The sequence below is a fragment of the Mytilus trossulus genome, chromosome 11, assembly GCF_036588685.1.
Source record: "Mytilus trossulus isolate FHL-02 chromosome 11, PNRI_Mtr1.1.1.hap1, whole genome shotgun sequence".
Lineage (NCBI taxonomy): Eukaryota > Metazoa > Mollusca > Bivalvia > Mytilida > Mytilidae > Mytilus > Mytilus trossulus.
This window is the reverse complement of record NC_086383.1, coordinates 15,740,165-15,760,945: the sequence shown is the minus strand read 5'-3', so window position 1 is coordinate 15,760,945 and position 20,781 is coordinate 15,740,165. Positions and strand designations below refer to the sequence as shown.

Genomic DNA, 20,781 nt, shown 5'->3' with positions numbered 1-20,781 from the left:
TAGATCCAAAAAGTTCGACCAAGTCTTATGCTGAAGCAGTTTCTCCTAAAGACAAAACGTCAAATGATCAGTCAGTAAGTGAAGTTAAACCAATCTTCATCTTGGAACAAGACTTATTTGGTTCTAATAAGCCCTCACAAGACCAGTACCTCACTCATCTCGAGCTATACAGATCTGTTGAACATCTTGTAGACCCCAGTCATTTGAAAGCTTTACAAAGGGTTAGGGGATTATGGAGATTATATTTTGACAATCAGGAAGACCGGGATAAAACACTCACAAATGGTCTTGTTATTCGTAAAAAGCTAATACAAACATATGCTAGAAATCCCAAAACTGCTGAAAATGAAGATCCTAACAATGTTCGAGTAAGAATAAAAAATATACCTTGCTCAGCAGATGACGGTCAAATTCAAAGAGCCCTTGAATGTAATCACTGTGTAGTACATACATTATTTCGTGAAAGGCTACGAGTCGATGGACGCGTAACAAATTGTCAGACTGGCGATCGCATTGCAATATGTGACCCAATACCAAATCCTTTGCCAAAAACTTTATTCATAGGTAAATACAAAGCAGTGGTACTCCATCGAGGTCAAGTTGACACCCGTACAAACATTAAATGCAATAAATGTCTACAAGAGGGACATAAATCTTTTGAATGCCCAAACGATTGGGTGTGTCGAACAGGTGGTGGCAGCGGTCATAAAGCAAGCTATATCACTACTTGCCCAGATGATTGGGTATGTCAGACATGCGGGAAGTCCGGTCATACAGCAAAATACTGTAATGCAGACTCTGATTCTTCTAGTGAAGATAGCCAATCTGAATCAGAATCAGATTCAAACATTCCCACACATCCAGAAAGCTGTCAAAAGGATGCGTCACAAACAACCCAAGCAGCTGAAGCAGAACAAAAAACGCCTAGCTTTACTTTTAACAAACAGGCAGGCAACAATCTTGAAGATCATTCAAACCTAAGTGAAAAAAAGGAACAACGACATGTCAAAAAGGCTAAACGAGCAAAAAATAAAAAGGACAAACAAAATTCAAATAAAGATCAGCCTAGCATGGAACGCTTCCTAGCACAAGCCTTTAGAACTCCATCAAATAAAACCAATGAAGAGAAAAAAACACGTACTAAACAAACAGCAAGTACTCCTACTGATGAGCTTCACAAGAGAGAAGAACCAGTGAAAAAAACAAAATCCTAAGCTCATCTTAATTATAACTATCAACTACAAATCTTCATGTGTTTTAAATTGTATATATTGTATATATTTCTTTGTTTACTTTGTATTATAAACATAGACTGTGTTTATCAAGTGAACAAAATTGTAATTTGTGAATGTGATGTCTATATTGTAGATAGCATACATTCAAAAGAGAAATATCAGAATAGTTGTTTATTTAAAAATGTAGTAAATACAGCATATATGAAATTATTTGTAAATGAAAAATGTATAGACTATGAATATAAAGGTGGTAAATCTGTTTGGATAAAAAATATTGTTCCATGCACATCTAAAACAAATGAAAATTGCTTAATTGGTTGGAGCACTAAATTAACGAAATGCAGTATTCATAGACACACTTTAATCCTTTGTCATAATATATTCTTGGAATCAAGTAAAAAACAGCCAGTCTTGAAGTATAAAAGTACAGTTTCGGTAAATGACAATCTTCCGATGTTCTTTTCTTCAGGTTACGAACATATTTCTACACAGTTATTTTTTATAAACATTAAAGAAACAGCCAAAAATATCCAACTGTTCTTGAACTTCGATATCACACACTTCTTCGTTGTGCACATATTTCCAGAATTAAGCACTTCTAGTAAAGTAATTTGGCTAACAACATTCTGTGACACGATTAATTCCATATCTGTAAAAAAATATAAAAGTTGTAAATATGTAACAGGAGACGGTTTAACCTCTGTATTTTTCTATGTATAAAATATCTTTCTTTTATTAACTCTGTGTTTTATTTGTTAAAGTCAGCTATAATGTTAACTCAGCCTCTAAAGCTACAGGTATTTCTACATTGTAATGACGAGTTCCTTTTTATCGTGTGTCCAAATCAATAATACTGTAAATACGTGTGTCTACTCTTCGAACACACCTTTACCTATAAGTACACAGACAAATCAATACTTGACATTGACCTCAATATACCTAAGTTAACTACAAATTGAAACACCTGTAATCGGACAATTATATTAAATCAAGCGTAATTGATCTTATGGCTCGGAAATGATTAATTCCCGAAACACAAGTCTACTTGATATTTCCGATTATAAATTGTATTAAACCGTCTGTTAACCTTATGTAAAGGTTCGAACCACTGGGCCCTGAGTCTCCTTGGCTGAAGAGATCGAGATAAGTAAGTTTATATAATTTAATAAGGTCTCTCAAAATATCAACAGATGTAAATAATATTGCAATAACAATACAAAGTATCAAAGTCACATAAAATATTACATTGTAAAATAATGTAAAAGCTCCTATCAAAAATGTAAAATGAATATTAAGTTTCGGCTTCTAAACAAATGGCATTTTACCATAAATACCATAGACTGTTAAACTCTATCGTAATCTCATTAAATCTTAAATTCAAACCCCCAAAATATAAAAGCTTCTTTACTCAATTCTTACTAGAACACGCTATGGACTAAAAGCGGACCAAATAAAGCAACGAACAATCACCCTAAGAAATAAAGCATATCGGTTTTATTCAAACCAAGTTGCAGTGTCTTATTCAGACATCGGGGTATAATACACCCGTAAGCCCTTAATAATAAAGATAAAGGTGTCAGACCACCAATTATAAATCCCTATCTGTTCAACCAAATTTTGCAATTTTCACAGCTTTCTAAAATTTTTACCTTAAGTTTAACTTCATAGAAACCAGGTATATCCTGAATTGTACATGTTTCAGCTTTCTACATGCCAATTTTCAGCATACCTTTAAAGCCTTCTAACAAAATAACTGACCTTTAAATAGAAGTACTCCAAAACAAAAACCTTGTTTTCTGGAAATCTAAAATTAGCATACTATGGAGCGCATTAATCCTCAATTTTTAATGCAAACTCATAGACAAGTAAATTTTGGCTCAAAATGATCTAGATATATTTATCTTTCACCAAAAGTTTCATTTCTGCAAATTTGTTTGTTAGTTTAAGTAAACAAGGACATCAAAAGCACTATTTTGTGTCAGAGTAGGTCTACTTTTACATACGTTCTAAATTGGACGGAGTAATTGGTGGTCTGACACCTAAACAACGGCGGTTTTATTCAAACCAAATGTCGATTATGTCTTATACAGACCTTGGCTTTATACGATCAAGCGGCCGAATTAATAAAATATCTACTTTATATACTAATTACAGGTGAAGAAATAACAACTTTAACCAACCGCGTACTTCGGTACAAACTTGTATATAAAGGTGCACTCGAATATATTTTAATCCAAACAACTATTGATTACTACCGAGAAGGAAAGAAAAGCTTTTTATCATTTATCATATGTAAAACACCGAGAACCCTTAGTGATTAACCAATAGAAATCAACTACACTTTTTAGTTTACCCTAGATACGAACATGTAAGCAAAATAATAACAATGAAAATGAATTGTAAATTGAAATAAGCCACCCTACATATAATGTTAGATATATAAAAACCGATTCCGCTACATTCCCCCCAACTTAAAAAGCAAATGTTTACATTTGAAAATATATATATAAAAAAAAATTAAAGTCACATTTTAAAGTTCCAGTTGGGTTTAACCACCATACGAGTTTTCCCGTCGACATCAGCAAATGTTGCCACCTGGTCACGTGCGACAAGATCATCCGGAGTTTCTAATTCATTCAAATGAATGGCGTGTTGTCTAGCATATTCCTCCCGTTGTCGCTGTGCCATTTCCCTAGGTGTGAGGGCCTCATAATATACCTCATCGACTTCCACTATTTCCTCAACTACCTCAACCACTTCTTCATCATCGGCGGGGGTTACACCAGTAATGCGGTCTTCTACTAATGAGTCTTCCGTACTATCCTGACTTGGACGGACATACCTAGGCAGGACCGCAGTCCCAGGTTCCTTGTATTGAGGGTTAACGACAGTCACGGCGACAACTGACTTCATCAGATGTTCCATATTACCACCCGTGACCCAATGCATTACTCTGATATGCCGCTTTAGGTCATTCCGTCTGGTGTCTGTAATACCACATAACGGACACTTATGGGCATGTCTTTCCAGTTCATGGTATTTCTTCCAGTGGCGGACAAGCTGTCTGAAATTGAGTTTTCCTGTACTGCAGGATGCCACTGGACAAGGCATTCCACCAATTGGACAACCAGGTCTTAATACTCTTGTGTCCATGTCCAAGCTAGCCATTTCTCTTGACGATATCGTGTAATCCATTGCTAAAATCGAACAACAATCATCAGTAAAAAATAAATCAAAAGAAAAGAACACAATTATGAAATAAACAAAACAAAAAAAATGAAACTATCTGTGTGCTGTTATTTTTTATTTTTTTTTTATTTGTATGGATGTATACTAATCTACATATTATTATATAGATACGCGGTAAAATAATTCTGAATATAGATTTTGAAAATATAGTTCATTTAAATCATAAAGATGATAATTAAAACAGACGTGGCGCGACTCTATAGCTACTACATCATGCGCGTGATTTAAATCCTGTACCCACAATACTATAACCAAACACCAGGATTCTAGACGTGTACAAGCAAAACTTTCCTCTAATAAACTCCTAAGGTCTATATAAACTTGGGAGGTTCTCTAAACCTAAATCCATCAAATCTATATAGTTTTAAACCTTAGTTAAGGCAATCCTACTTGCAATATATACCTAAAGTGTGTAGTGCAATAATACGATTTTTAGTCACTTCGGCCTTATCGAAACATAAAGCTTTGACGAACAGAGTTCTTTCACCCAGTGTCAGAGCGAGTATCAATCAATATTATGCACGCGTTTATAGACATGACACATGCTACACTGCTTCGAAATATCATAAATACAGTTTCATGGAAAATTCTGTCATTTCTATAAACTGGCTCCTAAGATCCATGCCGTATATATATATATCAGCGTATGAAATTTTACTAGTTTTGATATAAGTATAAACTAAAATATAATAATAATAACGCAAACAAAAACAAAAAAAATATATATATGATGTGTAGTTTAATCAGTATGCTGCGAAAACGCAACATATTATGCCTCTGAAATATGAAAGAGAATTTCTGTGTGTGTGTGTGTGTTTTTTTTTTTATCTTCTACTTCTTTTTACATAACTATCAATACTAATATAATAAAAATGATAAAATGAGAGACCTTTAAAATAAAACATATATACATTTAATCGGGTGAATACTTTAATGGCCTATTAACAGGACGTCCACAGCGTGTTCTACGTGGCGGAGTTTTCAAAATTTCTCCCCTATCATTTTCATTATCATTTATATTAGATTCTATATTTACATCTATATCATTACTATCATTATGTACATCAGTTTCAAACATTTCAACATCTTCATTATGTGAAACATGAGATATTTCATCATCAGAAACATCGTCAATCTGCCATGCTAGAGGGGTTTCTCCATAATACAATTTCAAATGATCAACATGTACAACTATGGGTTTTGTCTGAGGTAACTTTTGAATACGATAGAGAACATCTGATAGTTGTTCTAAAACTACAAAAGGACCTATCCAACCTCTACCAAATTTAACGCCGGCCACAGAAGGACTCCACCTCCAAACAAAATCATTTGTCTCAAAAGATCGTGCTTTAACGCCCCTATCATAATTCTGTTTTTGGCGCTGAGCTGCCTTATCAAGGCTCATCCTTGCAAAACAATGTGATTTATCAAGTACATATTTCAACCACTGTACATACTCAATAGGACAACCACTTTTTGGAGTATTAGGAGGGCTACCAGCTAAAATATCAATGGGGTATGTCATTTCCCTTCCCATCATCATTTTATGGGGTGATAAACCAGTACTATCATAATTTGAGTTTCTATAAGCCATGAGTAAAAACGGCAAATGATCATCCCAATCGTTTCTATTTTCGTTCACAAAATTGGAGAGCATTTTTTTTAATGATCGGTTTTGTCGTTCTACTAAACCATCACTTTGAGGCCTATAAGGAGTGGTTCTGGTTTTATCGATTTCGAGTAATTTACATACTTCGGCCATTAACTCTGAACAGAATTCTCTACCCTGATCTGAATGAATTTGTTTGGGAATACCAAACCTACAGAATAACTCAGTAACTAATTTATCGGCAACCGTTTGAGCCGTGTGATTGGGAACGGCGAAAGCTTCGACCCATTTTGTAAAATAATCTTGTATCACTATAATGTATTCATTATTATTGGCAGTAATTGGACAATGTCCTACAATATCTATTCCAATACGATCAAAAGGAGCCCCAACTTTTGACTGTTGGAGAGGGGCTTTTCCAGCTCCTGGTCCGGGTTTACCTTTAGCACAATCCCAGCATTCCCTACACCAGTTCATTACATCGGTAGACATGCCTGGCCAGAAAAACCTAAATTTCACTGCCTTAAGAGTTTTGTCTCTACCTAAGTGACCAGCAATTCTCTGGGTATGCAACTGATGCATGATATCTGACCGAATATTGTAAGGCGCAACTAAAACCAAAGACCTGCCCTGTTCAAGTTCATATCTATAATACAAGATTTCATTTTGAATTTCCAGAAGCTCCCAATTAGACCCTAAAGACCTTACTTCGAAATTACAATCTGATACATGTAAACGGGGAGGCTTGTGTTCAAATTCAGATTTCAGTTGTAAAATTTTAGAAATATTAGAGTCATTATTTTGCCATTCCCTAATTTGTTCATCAGCCCAACTCACTAACCAATTTGACTGAATTTCATTTTCTGGGTCAGAATCAATATCCGAATCTGTACTTAAAGTGTCAATAGTACTTGTATTTTCCCCATACTGTATTGGTAAAACAGCTTGTTTTTCAAAATCATGAAAACAACATCCCTCTAGCTCTAAATTTCCCTCATTTAGACCCTCACAACCAGGACATTTAGAACGTTTACACCTACTATAGGGAATTCTGGATAGGGCGTCAGCGTTACCATGAAGACAACCTCTTCTATGTTGAATAACAAAATTATACGTATCCAAAACTGATATCCATCGGGCAACAATGCCTTCTGGTTCTTTAAAATTTTTGAGCCATACAAGCGATGCATGATCAGTTCTTATCAAGAATTTTTGACCCCATAAGAAATGTCTAAAGTTCTTTACAAAATGAACCACAGCCAGTAATTCTCGATACGTAGTGCAATAGCGTTTCTGTGTGTTGCTCAACATCTTACTAGCGTATGCAATAACTTTTTCGTCATTCCCCTGCTTTTGGGACAGAACGGCTCCAATAGCATTATTGCTAGCGTCAGTATCTATAATAAACATCCCCTCTTCATTTGGGTAACTCAAAATTGGGGCTGAAGTTAATTTGTCTTTTAATTTTTCAAAAGCTTCTTGACATTCAAGGCTCCATGCAAACTTTCTACCCTTTTTTGTTAGTTCGGTTAAAGGAGATGCAATTTCTGAAAACTGAGGTATGAATCGCCGATAATAACCAGCCAAACCCAGAAAACTTCGAATTTCATGGACATTTGTCGGTACGGGCCATTTTTGAACCGTTTCTATTTTGGAAGGATCACATGTTATTCCTTCTGAAGATATCATATGACCCAAAAATAAAACGTGATCTTGAAAAAGAGAACACTTGCTAGGTTTTAACTTTAAATTTGCTTCACGAAATCTTTGAAAGACTAATCTCAAATTTGTCAATGTATTTTCGAAAGTATTGCCAAATACTATAACATCATCGATATAGCATAAACATCTCTTCCACTGATATCCCTTAAGTACGAACTCCATCAGTCTTTCAAAACAAGCACCAGCATTTGTCAAACCAAAGGGAAGCACATTGAACTGAAATAGCCCCATATGAGATGTAAATGCGGTCTTTTCTTTACTTTGTTCATCCATCTCCACTTGCCAATAACCACTAGCCATATCTAGCGTGTTATACCATTCGGAACCCCCTAGGGAGTCCAAACAAGTGTCAATTCTAGGGAGTGGATAGGCGTCCTTTTTTGTAACGGAATTAATTCTCCTAAAATCTAGACAGAAGCGAACGGAATTATCCTTCTTTTTTACAAGCAAAATAGGGGTAGCCCAAGGGCTTTCACTAGGCTCTATGATATCTTGGTGTAACATTTTCTGAATTTCAGTTTCTATTACCTTTCGTTGCGTAATATGAGCTCTACGAGGGGGCAATTTAATGGGTTTCGCATCACCAGTGTTAATGACATGTTTTGCTAAATTTGTACGGCCTAGCTTTCCGTCGGGTCCCACAAATATATCTTGAAATTCGATCAAAAGCTCCTTAATTGACTGTTTTTGACTTTCCGTTACTTTAGGAGATATTTTATCAATTATCGGGATTAAATGTTCGGGTAAAGCTTGTTCATGTTTATCATTTATCCCAACATTCACTTTTGTAACAGCTTTAATTGGCTGTATACATCCTACTATAGAGTTCCTTGACAAAGTAACTACCACAGAAGAACTATTTAGTGCAGACACTTGAACTTTGCCTTGTTGGGGGTTAATAAGAGCTCTAGCTAACAAAATTCCTTTATTGTCAGGAAACCTAATTGGCTCAAACAAAATTTCACTTTCAACACCTTGAAACCCGCTTATCTTCCCTTCAAAAATTCGTTCAGAAAAGGGGGGTATTTTTTCCTTACTAACTGTCCTTACAAAAGCACAAAGTCTACTATTTTCCTTTTCGAGCTTAATAGAGTGATCAGAAATTTTAATCTCTGCGTTGGCTATATCTATAGAGGCACTATACGTCTCGAGTAAATCCATGCCTAGTATTCCTGCCATTTCACCAATGTCAGCAATTACAAAATCATGTGTTATAGCACAGCAATCTAACAAAAGTTGTAACTTAAATTTCCCTAGTACTGGTATCGGCTTACCGTCGGCAGCGATAAGCTCGACTCCGAACGCACCTAATTGCGTCTCAGCAATGCCTAATTTTTCAAATATAGATTTATTTAAAATGCTGACAGCAGAACCGGTATCTAATAAAAGTTTAACATCAATGCTATTTACTTTAGCGGGCAAATATAAACAATTTGGAGTAATATGGTTTATTCTGATTTTCATATTCCCTTTCAACTGTGGGGCCGAACCTTTGGGAACAGGATCAACCCTTACTTGTTTAAATCCCCGTTGTTTTCATTTACATCTTTCTTAATCTTTGGGGGTTGCCTACAACGCACTGCAATATGACCCAGTTCTCCACAGTTATAACAACGAATTGGAGTACGAAAATTGTGACGCTCTTGATTTCGCGGAAGGCTCATTTGTGTAAGTTTTTGGCTTATTTCCTTAAAATAGTCAAGGACCTTCATCAACGCTTCTTCCGATGCATTAGTTTGAGTTTTGCATTCTTCGGGCTTCGGTTTGTCTATGTCTTGTTTTTTAACGTCCTGTACCGGATATTTAATATTAAATTCGGCTTCCTTATCTTTCGGTTTTCTTATATCAGCCTGTGTCCCGACAAATGCTTCATATTCAACAGCATACGCTATTGCTGAGTCGATCGTCTTCGGGTGCGAAAATTGTACTTGCTTTTGCATTTCGAAATTTCCAAGTCCATTTGTAAATTGATTTATAGCTAGTTCTTCAAGAACATAGTTAAAATCACTGTCTGGATATGCAAGACAGACAAGCCTACGTAATGCGTAACCGTAATCTTGAAGACTTTCATTTTGTCTACGTATTCGCGTTCTTAATTCACATCTGTATGCAGCGACGCGTTCTTTTGGGTTAAAACGCTGACATAGAATTTTCTTTAATTCTTCATAATTTTTAAGCTGTTCCGCTTTTAAATCACCCAAAATCTTTTGCGCTGAGCCTCGCAAACTCATTGTTAATTGCTGAGCCTTTTCGTCATCGGACCAACCATTCCATTTCGCCGTTTGCTCAAAGTGTACCATATAATCTTTGTAGTCGGTTGACTTCCCGTCAAACTTTTCTGGTTCCTTTTCACGCCTAGAAATTGGTCTTGTACCTATACTCAAACGCGATATCGGACGAGGGGTAGCAGTTGTTGGAGGATTATATAATCGGTTGTACATTCCAACCGTATCTCGGGGCGCCTCCTCGCGACTGGGCAGGTTGTAAGCATGCAACCCTTCACGATTATTTGGAAGAGTTTCTTCGGATTCTCTCCCTGGTCTCATTCGCTGACGGGGATTATTCGAGTCAGAACAATCCGTTGAGTGACCATGCTCTAAGTTAAATTTAACATTCGAATCGCGACTGCTATCCCTTTTAACGCTAAAGCCGGATCGCAAGTTTTCATTCGGAGTACTACTTTTATGCTTATCCCCCTCCCGTGAATATAATTCAAATGAACCTAACTTATTACAATCAGACCTATCAACAGAATCAACCTTCTCACTAGAACCTATCAAAAATCGACTTGCACCATGACCAGGATTAGACAGACCCCTATGATCCTCATAATCTTTAAATGCCTTGTGTCTCATATCCTCTAAATCCCTTTCAATATCACTAATAAAACTCATGACTCTATTATTTGCCATTTCAACGGGTATGTAATCTTCAGAACTAATATTTTTGCCCCCTTCTGCCATTTTGAAATTATAAATATTCTTAAATAAACTCTATGTTCGAGCTTTCAGTTTCAATAATAATAAAAAATACAATATCCTTATCTCTCAGCATTGGATGTTTTACAACAGGGCCCCACGTTGGGCGCCAAAATGTAACAGGAGACGGTTTAACCTCTGTATTTTTCTATGTATAAAATATCTTTCTTTTATTAACTCTGTGTTTTATTTGTTAAAGTCAGCTATAATGTTAACTCAGCCTCTAAAGCTACAGGTATTTCTACATTGTAATGACGAGTTCCTTTTTATCGTGTGTCCAAATCAATAATACTGTAAATACGTGTGTCTACTCTTCGAACACACCTTTACCTATAAGTACACAGACAAATCAATACTTGACATTGACCTCAATATACCTAAGTTAACTACAAATTGAAACACCTGTAATCGGACAATTATATTAAATCAAGCGTAATTGATCTTATGGCTCGGAAATGATTAATTCCCGAAACACAAGTCTACTTGATATTTCCGATTATAAATTGTATTAAACCGTCTGTTAACCTTATGTAAAGGTTCGAACCACTGGGCCCTGAGTCTCCTTGGCTGAAGAGATCGAGATAAGTAAGTTTATATAATTTAATAAGGTCTCTCAAAATATCAACAGATGTAAAAAATATTGCAATAACAATACAAAGTATCAAAGTCACATAAAATATTACATTGTAAAATAATGTAAAAGCTCCTATCAAAAATGTAAAATGAATATTAAGTTTCGGCTTCTAAACAAATGGCATTTTACCGTAAATACCATAGACTGTTAAACTCTATCGTAATCTCATTAAATCTTCAATTCAAACCCCCAAAATATAAAAGCTTCTTTACTCAATTCTTACTAGAACACGCTATGGACTAAAAGCGGACCAAATAAAGCAACGAACAATCACCCTAAGAAATAAAGCATATCGGTTTTATTCAAACCAAGTTGCAGTGTCTTATTCAGACATCGGGGTATAATACACCCGTAAGCCCTTAATAATAAAGATAAACAACGGCGGTTTTATTCAAACCAAATGTCGATTATGTCTTATACAGACCTTGGCTTTATACGATCAAGCGGCCGAATTAATAAAATATCTACTTTATATACTAATTACAGGTGAAGAAATAACAACTTTAACCAACCGCGTACTTCGGTACAAACTTGTATATAAAGGTGCACTCGAATATATTTTAATCCAAACAACTATTGATTACTACCGAGAAGGAAAGAAAAGCTTTTTATCATTTATCATATGTAAAACACCGAGAACCCTTAGTGATTAACCAATAGAAATCAACTACACTTTTTAGTTTACCCTAGATACGAACATGTAAGCAAAATAATAACAATGAAAATGAATTGTAAATTGAAATAAGCCACCCTACATATAATGTAAGATATATAAAAACCGATTCCGCTACAAATACAAAAGAACCACCCGCGCTATCAAAATTACAGTAAATGACAATGCTAATGTTTACAAAATACAAGACGTTTTCAGAAAGTCAGTAATGAAACTAAAAATAGAAATTAACTTTACCTGTGCTATTTATAGGTCTAAAACTAACTACATGTTTATCTGGGTCACGATACATAGAACAGGTTTATACATTTTGCTAGATTTAAATAAATCGTTTAAGAGATCAACAATTAAACTTCTTTAATACTATAATGATAACAAAAAACTTCCACATTTGCTCACTTAATTGTCAAGGTTTAGCGAGAAAAGAAAAGCGCTTTAGATTATTCTCTTGGTTTCAACAGCAGAAATGCGACATTTTAATGGCACAAGAAACTCACTTGTCAAAAGATTTGATAAAGCAAATTAACAATGAATTCCATGGCAAACATCTTCACAGCCTAGGCACAACAAATTCAAGGGGAGTTTCTTACTTTATTAATAAATCACTAGACTTTAAATTAATTAATGAATTTTGTGATAAAGAAGGGAGAATTATTATAATTAATATAGAAATTCAAGATAAGATGTTTACCTTAGTAAACTTGTATGCACCTAATGAAGTTCATGCAAGAAACCAATTTTATAAAAAAGTAAGTAAATTAATTGAAGAACACACTCTTGGTGCTCTAATAGTAGGGGGAGATATGAATGATTTATTCTCAGCTTTAGATACAAAGAACAATAAATTACATAAAAAGTTAAAAAAGCCAGTCAATGGTTTAAAACAATTAATTAAAACACATAAATTGATAGACATTTGGAGACAATTAAATAAAGATAAAAAACAATTCACATGGAAAAGAAAAAATTCTACAAATGAAGCTAGTAGAATAGACTTCTTTATAATATGCACACAAGCACGCCTAAGTACTGTATCTGCTGATATCAGGCCTGCACAAATTTCATTCACAGACCACCAGGCTATTTCGCTTAAATTAGACATTTATGCAAATAATCGGGGTAAAGGATATTTTAAAATGAATAACAGTATATTGACTGATACTCAGTACAATAAACTAATAAATAAGTTAATTGAAAAGTATGAGCAAAATTTTAATCTTACAAATGTCCTAAATCAGTGGGACCTGCTAAAAACTGACATAAGAGAGTCTACTATCCAATACTGTAAATCAAAAGCCAGAGAAGGGAAAAATAATATTTTAATAATGGAAAACAAACTAAATCTTTTAAATGAAAGATTAGACAAATTACCTGATAGGAAAAATAATGAACTTTTTAATCAAATAAAAAATTTAGAAAAAGATTTAGAAGAGATATACTCTTTAAAAGCCAAAGGAGCCCAAGTTAGATCAAGAATAAAATGGGTAGAGGAAGGGGAAAAAAATACTAAGTACTTTTTATCTCTAGAAAAAAATAGACAGGCTAAAAAATCTATTAATAAATTAATGACCAAAACCGGTGAGGTTACTGTTGATCAAAGTGAAATTTTAGATGTAAGTAAAGAGTATTATAAATCTCTGTACAAAAGTACATGTCCCGAAACTGAAATTTTAAAGACATACATAGAAAATACCCCCATTGATCATTCTTTAACTCCTTGTGAAAGCAAACAAGTGGATGGTAAATTAACTTTAGAAGAGCTAACATCTTCTATTTATAATATGAAACTAAATAAGACTCCAGGCAAAGATGGCTTAACAGTTGAGTTTTATCGACAATTTTGGCCAAATTTAAAACATATTGTATTGAATGTTTCTAATACATGTTATGATAATGAAACTTTATCTGAGACCCAAAAGATTGGGATAATATCATTGATTTTAAAAAAAAATGACCCTTTGTCCTTAGATAATTACCGTCCAATTACTTTATTGAATACTGATGTAAAACTTATTACATATACTTTAGCACAAAGACTAAAAAAAATCTTACCCCTAATTATACATAGAGATCAAAATGGTTATGTTAAAAATCGATATATAGGATTTAACGTACGCCAAATTCAAGATATTATAGATTATGCTGAAAACTTTAATATTGATGGAGCTATACTATTTATTGACTTTTCTAAAGCGTTCGATTCACTCGAATGGGACTTTATGCTGGAATCATTAAAAAAATTTGGATTTAATAAGTCTTTTCAAAAGTGGGTCAAAACACTTTACCATGATATAAAAGGATGTATTTTAAATAACGGGTGGATTTCTGAAACCTTCGGGATTCAACGGGGAATTCGACAAGGATGCCCTTTAAGCGCGTTATTGTTTGTTTTATCAGTTGAAATACTGGCTTGTAGGATAAGGGATAATAATGATCTGAAAGGGATACAAATAAAAATTGATAAAAATACTCACAGCCTAAAAATCTCACAGCTAGCAGATGATACAACTCTCTTTCTAAGATCTAAAAATGAAATAAAAAATGCACTTAATTTAATAGAAACTTTTGGATCTTTTTCAGGGCTTAAACTTAATAGAAATAAAACAGAAGGTATATGGTTAGGTAAACTAAAACACTGCAAAGACAAATTTGAAAGTATCAATTGGAAAGATACGGTGAAAAGTCTTGGCATTTATTTTGGCCTGAACAAAAAAGAATGTGAAACAATAAATATAGAAAGACAGTTTGAAAAATCAGAAAGGATACTAAATGATTGGAAGAAAAGAAAATTGAGTATGATAGGAAAAGTAACTATAATTAAAACACTAGTTATTCCCAATATAACATACGTTGCTTCATTGATAAATCTAAGCAGTGAAATTATTAGTCAATTTAAAAAAATCTTATTTAATTTTTTATGGGTGGGTGGTAGCGAGAAAGTTAAACGCTCAGTGTTAAGAAAAGATTATATTGAAGGGGGATTAAAAATGACAGATATTGACGCATACATTGAGGCTATTAAAATAAATTGGGTTAAAAGATTCACTGATGAAACTTGTGCTAACTGGAAAATCATACCTACTTTTTATTTTAGAGAGTTTGGGGAAAATAATTTAATATGTAAAATGAATCTTAATACTCATAAGTCACTAGAAAACCTTAAAAACTTACCTAATTTTTACTTTGAAATTTTGAAATGTTGGATTAAAAATGGAGGTGGAAAGACGAACGTACCTGATAATTATAGAGATATAAGAAAGCAAGTTATTTGGGGAAACCAATATATAAAAACAGGTGGTAAAAGTTTATATTATAGTAATTGGGTAAAGGAAAACATAATTTTTGTAAATGATGTAATTGATGATAAAGGAGAAATTTCTCATAAAATATTAGATAAACTTAAAAAGAAACAAAATTGGATTTCCGAAATATGTTCCCTTCGGAAAGCTTTACCCAAAAGTTGGATCCAAAAATTAAAGAGCAATATATCAAAACATACTAAAATCAACATTACACAAGACATTAAAATGTTAAGTAATGGATTGTATTACGATCTAGACAAAATTAAGTTTAAAGAAATTTATAATATTATTATCAGGTCAAATAAAGAGCTTCCAGTAGGTTTTTGCTCATGGAAAAACCAACTATCAGGTGAAAATGTTATATATTTCATTAAGAAAAATTTATCTTTCACCTTTCTTTTTTTAAAAGATAATAGATTAAAAATGTTTAGATGGAAATTACTGCATAATATTTTAGCTATTAACCATAATTTGTATCGCTGGAAGGTAGTTAATAGTGAAAACTGTGAACTATGTTCTAAATCTGATAGCTATAATCATTTTTTCTTTGAATGTGCATGGGTGAAAAATTATTGGACATTACTACACAAAATATTTATGTATCTTAATATTGGGCAACATGTTTTTTGTCTACAAAATCTTGTAGTAGGGTACAAAATTGAAGATGTGGATTATCATGTACTTAATCATATTATAACAATTGTTTGCTTTGTGATTTATAAATGTTTTTATTTATCAGAAAAGAGAACCAAATATTTGAATATGATGTCAGTCCTAAAAAACGAAATTGATACACAAATTTTATATCATCCGGAAAATTCCTTTTTGAGAAAATTTCAAAGAAAAATTTTAGAAAATTGATTCTCTGGCTGTCATATTTATAGTTGATTGACCTACATTTTTGAGAATCACAAAAATGTCATTGAAATAAAAAGAAGACAAATTTCTAACGAAAAAAAAAAAAAAAAAGCATTTTTACAAATAAATAATACATGATACTCATCACCAATATCCTCTTTGCATAAATTACATTTTCTTTCTGATTTTGGTATATTGTACCATCTACCAGTTTCTATAGGCAATCGTAAGTTTGTAGTTCTGAGTTTTGAAATCCAAATTCTAGATGACTCTGTTAAATTAATAAGGTATCTTTCTATTTCAAAATTCTTTTTGAACAGTGAATAAAATTGTCCACGTGATGTGGTGTGTAAATCACTATACCATTTTTGTATGAACTGGTCACACAAAATTTGTTTTACTAAAGCCTTTTCGTATACAGCAAACTGGTTTAAAAAAATAAAGCTCATGCCTTGCTCATTAAAGATAGATTCTATGTGGTTTATCCACTTGAAATTCACACCATGGTTGCTTTTTAAACATAGCATTAACTTGTATAAAGTACTGCTAAGTTTATTTTCATTTAATACTAATTTACTCCAAAAAGAAATCATCCTCAATTTGACCCGAATTTCGAGTGGATACCTCCCAAGTTCTCCATAAACCATAAATGATGCAGTTGAATTTCGAACTTTCAAAATTCTCTTACAGTATTTCAAGTGGATTTGTTCAATAATTTTAAGGTTTTCAAAACCCCACACTTCTGAACCGTACAATAAAATTGGTTCAATCATAGAATCAAACATTTTTAATTGTATATCTATAGGTATTGATTCATTACGAAATAGTTTGTAAATGCAATAAAACGCTTTTTGTGCTTGCTCAACAAGTTTTTTCCTTGTGTTAATAAACGTTCCATTATATTTGAAAATAACACCTAGGTATGAATATGTATCAACAATTTCAAGGTTACAATCTTGCAAAGTAAAAATAAAATTCTGTCTCGTTTTTCTTTTACAAAAAATCATAACTTTAGTTTTATTAACATTAACCTGTAGTTTCCATATATCACAATATGATTGAAAAATGTCTAGAGCTCTTTGCATACCTTCCATACTTTCAGACAGAATGACAGTGTCATCGGCATATAAAATAAAAAAAAATTTATAAAAAATGTGCAACTCACTTTCGAGCTTCTCTTTAATAATATTAAGAGGTTCACCGTCTAACTGGCTGAAATAACTTTCTAGATCATTAAGAAATATAGAAAAAAGAAACGGTGATAAATTTTCCCCCTGTCTTACACCAGTAAGACAAGAGAAAAATTCAGACTGGTCACCATTATACTGAACGCAAGATTTAATATCATGGTACATGTTAAAGATAACCTTAACACATTTACCTTTAATCTCACAATTTTGTAATTTTGTCCATAGCCCCGATCGCCAGACAGTGTCGAACGCCTTCCGAAAGTCGACGAAAGTACAATAAAGCTTCTTGCCAAACGAAAAATATAACTCAATTAGAGTATGCAATACAAAAATGTTGTCAACTGTTGAATATCCTTTCCTGAAACCAGCTTGGTTTTCGGAAATGAGACTGAACTCGTTAGCAAAAATATTTAATCTAGAATTTATAACAGACGTAAATAATTTCCCTAGGCAACTGATAAGTGTGATTGCCCTGAAATTATCAGGGTCAGACGGGTTACCCTTGTTTTTGAAAACAGGTTTTATAATTCCACTGGTCCAGCTTTCTGGAATAATACCAGTATCTAACACTAAATTAAAAAGCTCACAATATATAGAAATTAACAATGGAGTTGAATATTTCAAATATTCATTTAAAATTTTATCTGTACCTGGAGCTTTGTTATTTTTCAGCACCTTTATTGTATCAGATATTTCCAATTCTGTTATTTTCCCATTTAATAACTCATCATATACAGGATTTTCACAAATACTATCAATATTCAAACTAAAATCTCCCTCATCATCATTACTTGCATTTAAATTTTTAAAATATTCAAAAAAAGTGTCAATCTCTACCTGTGGGTTATCTTTTCTTTTACTTGAAAATTTGTGAAGTGTATTCCAAAATGATTTTGTGTTTGTTTTTGATAATGATCGAAGCTCGTAATTTTCTTGGTATTTTTTATAACTCATATTAAGGAGTTGTCGGTATTCTTTAGCCTTCATATTCATCAGTGTTTTGTTATCTGTAGTCTTAATTTTTTTGTATTTCCTTCTTGCTCTGTGAAACTCATCACGCATAATCTTGCATTCTTTTTTAAACCATGGTTTGTTTTGAGTTGATCTTTGACGCTGTTTGCCTGCTGGTCCAAATGCAGTTGAAGCCGTATCTAAGAGTACATGTCCGAGTTCACTAATTAGGTCATTGACCTGTAGTGGTGTAACGGATTCCGTTTGAAAATTTTCTAGGGTGTGTTTGATTAAATTCAATGCATCCGTGTCATCGCTGAGTACCTGTGTAAATTCGTGTGCCTTGTTTGTGTTCCATCGAACATAAGTGTTGTTTTTCTTATTTTGTTGATCAGTGTAATTTTTGTGTGTAATGCATAAAGAAAAATGCATCTGATTATGAACATCAGATAGTGTAGGATCAAAGTCAAATATTTCAAATTTCATAACTAGGTCAAACATATCATTTGACAAAATAAGGTAATCAACAAGACTTGCGTCTTTACAAGTGTTTTATTTAATAAATTTATCCTGATGCAATCTACCATTTGCAAAACATAATGAACATCGTTTGCATAACTCTATTAATTTTCTGCCATAATTGTTAAAAATAATTTTGTCCTCACTATACCTTTCAAGGGGTATACCCTTTTTAATAAAGTTATTTACACATAATGTATTTTCATTCATAATTTCAGATGCATTAACAATATCTAACATATCAAACAAATTCTCGTCTATTTCTACAATATCACTCATATGTCCTGTTCTTGAGTTAAAATCACCAACAAGAGCAATATTATTTATATCATGAGAAAAAAATAGAAGTTCTTCTTCTATCTCAGTGAATGCTTCTTCTGAAGAATACTTCGAATTTTCATGAGGGATGTAAATACATCCAAATAGAAATTTATTGCTCATCAAAGTTTTAGTACAATTTAATGAAAATTCCACCCACTGAACAAATTCTGAGTCTGACTTCAAAAATGTCAGGCAGTCAGAAAGTGATTTTTTAAATACAACGACTATACCCCCTGATTTTTTCACAAATTTTGTTCGATTTTTTGCAAAGTAGCTGTAACCATCTGGCAATTTTAACTCGTCAAACTCATCAATTTTAGTTTCAACAAATATCAGAATATCATAATTTTTAATCATTACATCAAAATCTGGATTTAAAAGTTTTGATTTGATACCACATACATTTAAAAAGGTTATTTTCAAGGTATTATGAATGTCAGTTAAATGACCGTAATCAATGTCTGATGCGTTGTCCTAATAATCTCCATCATTATTGGGTAACGGTTGACCTGGAATTGTAGGCGGGGGCTCACGATTGGCGTCAGGGTTGTATACTTCACCATCTACCAGGAGTTTATCGTACACTAGCTTTGCGTGTCGTCTTTGCCTTTTGAATTCCTTCATTCTCGGACTTAGTTTTTTACGCCTCTCATTTATTTCACGCGGGTATTGCTGGTATATAGAAAATTGTGGTTTGTTCTTTAATTTACTCGCAGCTGCTCTGTTAACACGTTCATGGTCACTGAATCTAGTAAAACGGGCAATAATGCTTCGTTCCTTGCCGTCAGACCGCTCACCAAGTCGGTGCACATTTTGGAATTGTATATCTCCAACATTAGGAATTTCCATTTCTTCCGAAAGAAAAGACCTCAATACTTCTTCTGTATTTTCCTCATAACCATCTTGATTTCGTATACCACCAAAAATTAAATTGTACTTCATGGAATGAGATTGTAATTAGGTCTTTCCACTTTTCTGTGGAAAGACCTATTGTTTTTTCTTCTGATTATTTTTTTTTTTTTTTTTTTTTTCTTCCGCCTAATTTTGTTCTTGCGATAAACATTTGTTTCGCAATATGTCGCTTAGATATTTTGTATATGATATCGAACAGTTTATGCGCTTTTGAAATTTACCCTGCGTAAACGAATACTTTTCTTTGTAGGAGTTATCTCTCCAAACACTGTTTTCCTTGTTAGCGCATCTCCTTCGCAACCGTAAAAGATTATGACAAATATATTTTACAAAATTGCTCGTTATATCCTTGGCATGATTTGTCCTATTTTGACCGAAGCGATATGACCCCTACATATGAGAGTTATTTCCCCTTATGCATCTGATATAAGTGATATGAATTTCTATCTTATAAATCATAAGTGATAGAGACCTAGGATCTTTTGATTTGAGGTCCTTGGTCCCTAAAAATGAAAATTAGGTCAAGGTCAAAGGTCAAGGTCATATTCTAATATTTGAATTTGGCTTATTTTCACTTATATCCAAAGACTGTATAAGATATCAACAAATTATTTTTACTAAATTGTTA

The 20,781-nt window shown here is 33.1% G+C and overlaps 1 protein-coding gene across 1 annotated transcript; it reads right to left on the bottom strand.

The window, feature by feature from the left end:
- Window positions 1–19,715: 19,715 nt before the first annotated feature.
- Window positions 19,716–20,183, bottom strand: LOC134689770 (uncharacterized). The gene has a single exon (XM_063549740.1). It carries the CDS (start codon window positions 20,181–20,183, stop codon window positions 19,716–19,718), a length of 468 nt encoding a protein of 155 aa, XP_063405810.1.
- Window positions 20,184–20,781: the final 598 nt, after the last annotated feature.

Excerpts from the sequence above, each read along its gene's own strand:
- LOC134689770 (XM_063549740.1), bottom strand. The coding sequence starts at position 20,183 with ATGAAGTACAATTTAATTTTTGGTGGTATACGAAATCAAGATGGTTAT.